Raw genomic sequence first — 6,213 nt, forward strand, 5'->3', positions numbered from 1 at the left:
TAGTTTCCGGAAGATTTGAGCATTTTAAATGTTGGCGGTAATGAAGTAGAGTTATCGATAAGAGCGTCCATCCTTTCGTTTCCCGAAGACGTTTTCTCACACTTAATTGCCGATCGATTAGCGATATCAGAACGCATTTTTTGTTTGGACAACAGGCCGCATTTGTTTACAACTGAATTTTATTTATAAAGTAGCAACTTACCTTACCATGAAAGTAGCTGTAGAAGGATGCGCACATGGCGAACTGGAACGAATATACGACACCATACAGGGCATCGAAAAGGATGGCGGCACCAAGATCGACTTGTTATTGTGCTGTGGCGATTTTCAGTCCACCCGGAATCTGGAGGATTTGCAGACGATGGCTGTACCAAAGAAGTACCTGGATATGTGCTCCTTTTACAAGTGAGTAGAGTGTCGGCAGCTTGTAGATCAGGAGGTAATCCATTTCTCTTTAAAGATACTACAGTGGCGAGCTGGTAGCACCAGTGCTGACCATATTTATTGGCGGCAACCACGAGGCCTCTAATTACCTGCAGGAGCTCCCATACGGTGGATGGGTGGCTCCAAATATCTACTACCTTGGTTATGCCGGCGTCGTCAATGTAAACGGAGTTCGGATAGCTGGAATAAGCGGAATCTTTAAGGGTCACGACTTTTTGCGCGGCCATCATGAATTTCCTCCATATACCGAGTCCACGTGTCGCAGTGTCTACCATGTGCGGCAGCTAGAAGTCTTCAGGCTGAAACAAATTTCCGGTCGAGTTGATATTTTCCTGTCCCACGACTGGCCCACCGGCATCTATGAATATGGAAACAAGGCGCAACTGCTCCGCAAGAAACCCTTTTTTGCGGCAGACATGGAGAGCGGGAAGCTAGGTAGCCAGCCACTGGAGGAGTTACTGAAAGCGGTCCAACCGGCCTACTGGTTTGCTGCCCATTTGCATTGCAAGTTTGCCGCTTTGGTGCCCCACAATCACAGCCAGAAGCTAGGAGATGCTGAATCTTCCTCTTCCAGCAGCAGTGAAGATGAAGACGAGGAGAAGGAAAAGAAAGCTGCTTCTGTACCTCCACCATCCAAATCTGTTCCCGTGACCAAGTTCCTGGCTCTCGACAAATGCCTGCCGCGTCGTGCATTCCTGCAAGTGGTAGAGGTACCCAGTGACCCTATCGAAGGCACTCCCCGCCTGGAATACGACGCAGAGTGGCTAGCCATCTTGCACAGTACAAATCACTTGATTTCTGTGAAGGAGAATTATTATTACCTGCCCGGCAAAAAGGCGGGAGAGATTACAGAGCGATCAAACTTTACGCCCACTGAAGAAGAACTAGAAGCAGTGACCGCAAAGTTTCAGAAACTTCAAGTCCCCGAGAACTTTGAGCGCACAGTGCCAGCTTTCGATCCCGCCGAGCAGTCTAATTATAAGCACATGTTTGTGGACCAACCCAAGGTTCAACTAAACCCCCAGAGCAATACGTTCTGTGCCACTCTGGGTATAGACGATCCGCTATGCTTAGTTTTGTTGGCGAATGGCCAAGATCTGCCTTCGGTGGGAGCTACCGAATGCAAGGATAGGGAAACAGAAAATTCTAAGCAGCAGGCGGTGGAAGAAGACGTTTCTGAACCGTTGGTTACACCAACTAAAAGGAAACTTAACTTATCCCTGCCAGCACCTACAACTGCAGCAGCTGATACCACCGATAAAAACGTGATAGACCTGCCCGAGGAGGAACCTGAAGAACCAATTAAAGCGACGGAAGCCCCTCATGTAGAGGAACCTGCATCAGTGCCCGCGAGTCCCAATGTGAAAAAACTGAAGCGACGCAATCAGAACATTTACCAAGCGCAAGAAGATTAAACCCTAACAAATTCCGTGAAAGCGGACCGATTTATACAAAAAAAAGGAGGCAATTTTATTTAAATAACACAGAAGATACTTGGCTGATACGAGCAGCCAACGGGTAATGATGGGCAAATAAATAGGAGGGTGTTAGCTGTTGGAAAGCGAGATAACGACTCACTGTGTCCCGCTGGCATTATCGGCATATACCTCGTCGGCGCACTGAAAAGCGGCCTGCATTACCGATTCGGGCGTGTCCACAACATCGCAATAGTATGTATCCGGTGATGGGATGCAGTGCAGCTGCACCTGGCTGCCATCTGCCTTGGCGCGATAGAAGCGGCACTGTCGCGGTCCATATGTTGGCATATCCGCATCATATGGCGGACTAAGAATGTCGAAGAAAGCGGCGACGCCGCTACCAATTTGGGCAATCTGATGGTAATTTCTCTTTCTAGGAGTCAATGTGGCACACGGACTAGCCGGCGTGACCAATATGGGTTCCTCGACATGCACCTTCACCACTGTTTGATGAAGGTCATAGGTGAGCGGCTCATCCGGGCCCAACTGGTGCGAAAAGCTGTCCACCATTAGCTGACCCCAGATGCAGCGTAGCAGACCGAACATCATGGGGTGATCGTGCAAGGGAATAGTGCTCGCACCGCGCACTATAAACAGGCTCATGGAGAAGCGATCATCCTCGAAGATATGCATGTAGCTGCACGGTGCCCGATGGCTTCCCCCGTTGCGAAAGAGCTCCTCGCGGAGGTGCAGATCCCGGTAGGTCAGCTCGTCCGTCAATTGACGCAGGTGCTGCAAATTCGCATTGAAGCTGGCGTGATTTGCCCGGTCGAACGTTTTGAATGCCTGTCGCAGTACATTGCTGAAGTGCGTCGTCATCTTTTTCGGCCAGGTGTACTGAACTCCGGTCTGATACAGTAAGAAACGAAACAGGCAAGAAACGACTGCGAGATAAACAAACAATCAGCTGATCCAGTGTTAGGAAACGTATAACGGACTACTTTGATTTTTTTTCTTTTATTTATTTATGAACATATTTAAAGAAATGCTTTTATTAATGCCTAATTAGGTCTAGTAGCCGCGCTCCTTGGACTGGGTGGCGTGCGTCAGAATCCACGACTTGTAGTCGCGCTTCTTCATCGACATCTGCTTGTGGCGTGGATGCGTGGGGCAGATGACATAACCGCGCTCCTGGCGCACCACGATGTAGCAGTCCTTGCAGCGTCGCTTCAGGCGGCCCTTGACCTTGAATCCCGCCACCTGCTGGACCAAAGTGGAGCCAGGTGTCAGCAGACCCGACGTCTGACAGATTCCAGTTGTGGCGGCCACAAGTTGCGAGCTTTGCATTGATACACTTGCAGGAGCAGCCCGCCGGGTGAGAAGGTGGAAACCACGCGCGGCACTGAGACCATTCCACAAGCGGGAGCCTTGTTGCAGTATTCTACTAGCCAGGGACATCTGAAATTGGCATTTTCATTGAGATTTACAATGAAAACTTGTAGAACAGCTCACCTCTTTCTGTTTTGGATTGAACTGGTCAGAAGCCGATTACAGGCACAATGACTTCCAGTGCTTCGCAACACTGGTTGGCGCTAAAAATGTATCGAATTAAAAATTTGACTAATTTAAATTGTTATTTTATATTTCTTTTACTTAATAAAATTACATTTTTCACACTTGATTTCTTAAAGACGTAAAAAAATATTTATTTTAACGAGTAAAACAAAACAAAATTTGAAAATTTTATGATCCACAAAAATGTGTTTTTATTTTAAATCAGAATGCAATGAGAGGAATCAAGAGCATATTTTAGTGCGCAGTTGAGAACTTATTCGAATAAAAACTTTTTTTTTTTGATTAATCGATACTGATGACTGCCACGGGGTTGGATGATGGGTCGTCCAGGCGGGAACGTTTGCACTTGGTTGGTCCCGCGGGTTCGTCGTCAGACGACTCCAAAATCTCGGTGATATCCTCATCCTCGATTACTTCACTTGGCTTGCGCTTGGATCCCGATTTTGGCGGACTCTGCACAGAGAGCTTGTCTGTGGCCACGACAACAACGTCTGCTTGGTCTTCGTCTTCCTCGATTACCAGACAGTCATCGTCATCTTCCTCAACCACTTCGGTGGGCCGGCTGCGCTTCGAAGTGGAAGGTCCATCGTCCTTTGAGTCTCCTTCCCCGTTGGCAGAACGCTTCTTAGCCGATTTCGGTTCATCCTCCTTGTCTTTCACGACCTCCGGCTGCTCATCCTTTGGCTTCAGCTGCGAGGCATCTGCTACGACTTCGAACAAGTTTTCATCGCGCTCCGCATCGAAGTGGGAAATAATAATACTCAACTCGTAGTTCTGGAAGAAGTCGTCGCACTTGAGAATCACACCATCCACAATGTTTAATTCGCTCAAGAGCTTGCCCTCGTTGGATTCGGTCTCGCCCTCCTCTGAGGAGATTAGAATGGAGCCATTGCTCTGCACAGTCACATCCGGATTCAACATGTTGAGCGTCTTAACCAGGACCTCGTCACGCAGCTCCTTTATACGCATGCGCTTCGTATCGATCTTGAGAGTAATGGCCGGATCGCTGGCGCATACATGGCAATTGGGATTGGGGCCTGGAAGAGAAGCGTCCGGCACAAGGAAGTAATTTCGCGCATTTGGTCTAAGTCGGGCATAGACGGCCTTGCACTGCTCCCACTTGGCCTCCAGGACTTTGAAAGCCCGCATCACGGAAATGCCAGCAGTAATCGCATTTGTGGTGGCAATAGCAGGAATAATGTTTCCCGCCATCGACTTAATCTCAAACCTTGACTTCCGCTCAATATCGAAAATGTGGGATCGCACGTTGGCGCAAGCCGCCACGAAATCCATGGCTGGCTGGTCGTCCTTGTCCCAAGCCAGAGTATCGTCGCCTTCGAGTTTCAGGAAGGCAGCGCTCAACTCTTTCAATGAATTGGCAAAGACCTGAGCGCACTCCTCGATGGACCACACCTTGTGGTGCTGCTTGGCCACATCCTTCTGATCGCCGGAGGATCCTTCGGGCAGCAGGGTATCCCACTGCACGGGCACGGGGGCCTTGCGGGTCTTCCACAAATTCGACATGCGCAACAAATAGGTAATGTCCTCGTTAAAGAACTTGTTGAACAGCTTGCCTGCATCGTAGTTGCAGTCCTTAGCCCATTGGCGAGTATTGATGCGCAGTATGTTCCCGTTGGCAGTATCCTCCTTGGCCTCCTTTTCCTCTTTTGACTCTTCGCCTTTTTCCTTCCCATCGTCTTTGGGCTCGCCATTTCCATCGGCGCCGTCCTTTTCTTTTGCATCGGGATCAGCAGCATCGGGAGAAATATCCTCATCTTCCAAGGACTCCCCAAATAGTTGACTGCCAATAAATCAATAGATACGATGCAATTTAGAGTAAATATTAGATATACTCACTTAAAGAGATGCTTGGCCCAGACAATGCAGTGAATCGGCTCGGAGGGCGTATTGCGTATGGTGCAGCCCGGGAAGCTTCGCTGTTTGTCTTTTGGAGTGCACTCGTAGCACTGGGTGAGTCCACGCTTGATCAGTTCCACCTGGCCATTGTAGCCGGCGGTGCCGCTCTCGATCAGCGGGACATCCGCATTGAGACACATGCGATTTACATGATTTCTGGCGGCCCTGTTGTCCAAGGCGCTGAGCACCAAGTCAAACTTCTTAAAGAAGTTGACACCATAATCAGTACTAAAAGGTATGTGTTGTTAGCAAGATGTAAAGGCAAAGCTAGCAAAACTTACGATGTTACACTGTCGTGGTAAGCGGTTATCTTAGCGTCCGGATTGAAGCTCAGTGCGCTTTCCTTGGCCACCCGTGCCTTAGATTTTCCAACGTGCTCGCGATGGAATAGGAACTGTCGGTTCAAGTTGCTCAGATCAATTGTGTCCAGATCGATCTGGGTAATGTTTATATATTAATAATATGAAATACTTTTTTCGAAATAACTTACAATTTCGATGTCTGTAAAGCCGCTAAGCACAAGGTTTTTGAGCACCTCGCAGCCGATTCCGCCGGCGCCCACGACCAGCACCTTGGACTTCTTTACCAGCTCCTGCAATGTGGCTGGGAAAACACCATTGATAGCTGCTGCCATTTTCTGAATGTACGTTTTCCTTTTTCTTATTTTTGGCAAGAAAATTGCAAAATTGCGATACGGAAAAGCCGAAAAAAGTGACGCCGCCGGTGCAGGTGTTGGAAAACATATAAAGGTACGGACAATCTCTACCAGGGATGGCGAATATGGGTGACTGTTACTTATCACTTAAATGAACTTTTCTAGTATTTATATATTTCTAATAATTTCTAGTATTATTAATAT

General features: G+C 48.2%; 4 protein-coding genes across 4 annotated transcripts; 1 reads left to right on the forward strand and 3 right to left on the reverse strand.

Annotated features, from left to right (window-relative positions):
• Window positions 1-75: 75 nt before the first annotated feature.
• On the forward strand, window positions 76-1,859 carry LOC6737215 (lariat debranching enzyme). The gene is made up of 2 exons (XM_002084019.4): window positions 76-405; window positions 461-1,859. Exons 1-2 carry the CDS (start codon window positions 209-211, stop codon window positions 1,857-1,859), a joined length of 1,596 nt encoding a protein of 531 aa, XP_002084055.1. The 5' UTR covers window positions 76-208.
• Window positions 1,860-1,889: 30 nt separating this feature from the next.
• On the reverse strand, window positions 1,890-2,843 carry LOC6737216 (2-aminoethanethiol dioxygenase). Its single transcript, XM_002084020.4, has one exon. It carries the CDS (start codon window positions 2,739-2,741, stop codon window positions 2,019-2,021), a length of 723 nt encoding a protein of 240 aa, XP_002084056.1. The 5' UTR covers window positions 2,742-2,843; the 3' UTR covers window positions 1,890-2,018.
• A 17-nt stretch (window positions 2,844-2,860) lies between these two features.
• LOC6737217 (39S ribosomal protein L36, mitochondrial) lies at window positions 2,861-3,471 on the reverse strand. Its single transcript, XM_016169975.3, has 2 exons — window positions 3,375-3,471; window positions 2,861-3,320 (listed from the first exon to the last, which is right to left on the reverse strand). Exon 2 carries the CDS (start codon window positions 3,318-3,320, stop codon window positions 2,934-2,936), a length of 387 nt encoding a protein of 128 aa, XP_016030921.1. The 5' UTR covers window positions 3,375-3,471; the 3' UTR covers window positions 2,861-2,933.
• Window positions 3,472-3,603: 132 nt separating this feature from the next.
• On the reverse strand, window positions 3,604-6,116 carry LOC6737218 (SUMO-activating enzyme subunit 2). The gene is made up of 4 exons (XM_002084022.4): window positions 5,845-6,116; window positions 5,636-5,790; window positions 5,295-5,582; window positions 3,604-5,238 (listed from the first exon to the last, which is right to left on the reverse strand). The coding sequence occupies exons 1-4, from the start codon at window positions 5,986-5,988 to the stop codon at window positions 3,720-3,722; spliced, it is 2,106 nt and encodes a 701-aa protein (XP_002084058.1). The 5' UTR covers window positions 5,989-6,116; the 3' UTR covers window positions 3,604-3,719.
• Between the last annotated feature and the right edge of the window lie 97 nt (window positions 6,117-6,213).

This window comes from Drosophila simulans, chromosome 3L, assembly GCF_016746395.2.
Source record: "Drosophila simulans strain w501 chromosome 3L, Prin_Dsim_3.1, whole genome shotgun sequence".
In the NCBI taxonomy this organism is placed as follows: domain Eukaryota; kingdom Metazoa; phylum Arthropoda; class Insecta; order Diptera; family Drosophilidae; genus Drosophila; species Drosophila simulans.

What these genes read in the sequence shown, in the direction of transcription:
- LOC6737215 (XM_002084019.4), top strand. Translation starts at nt 209, where the DNA reads ATGAAAGTAGCTGTAGAAGGATGCGCACATGGCGAACTGGAACGAATA. An exon ending in GATATGTGCTCCTTTTACAA is followed by an intron (nt 406 to 460) that starts GTGAGTAGAGTG and finishes TTCTCTTTAAAG; the next exon opens with ATACTACAGTGGCGAGCTGG.
- LOC6737216 (XM_002084020.4), bottom strand. Translation starts at nt 2,741, where the DNA reads ATGACGACGCACTTCAGCAATGTACTGCGACAGGCATTCAAAACGTTC.
- LOC6737217 (XM_016169975.3), bottom strand. Translation starts at nt 3,320, where the DNA reads ATGTCCCTGGCTAGTAGAATACTGCAACAAGGCTCCCGCTTGTGGAAT.
- LOC6737218 (XM_002084022.4), bottom strand. Translation starts at nt 5,988, where the DNA reads ATGGCAGCAGCTATCAATGGTGTTTTCCCAGCCACATTGCAGGAGCTG. An exon ending in GCTTTACAGACATCGAAATT is followed by an intron (nt 5,791 to 5,844) that starts GTAAGTTATTTC and finishes AACATTACCCAG; the next exon opens with ATCGATCTGGACACAATTGA. An exon ending in TGGGCCAAGCATCTCTTTAA is followed by an intron (nt 5,239 to 5,294) that starts GTGAGTATATCT and finishes ATTTATTGGCAG; the next exon opens with TCAACTATTTGGGGAGTCCT.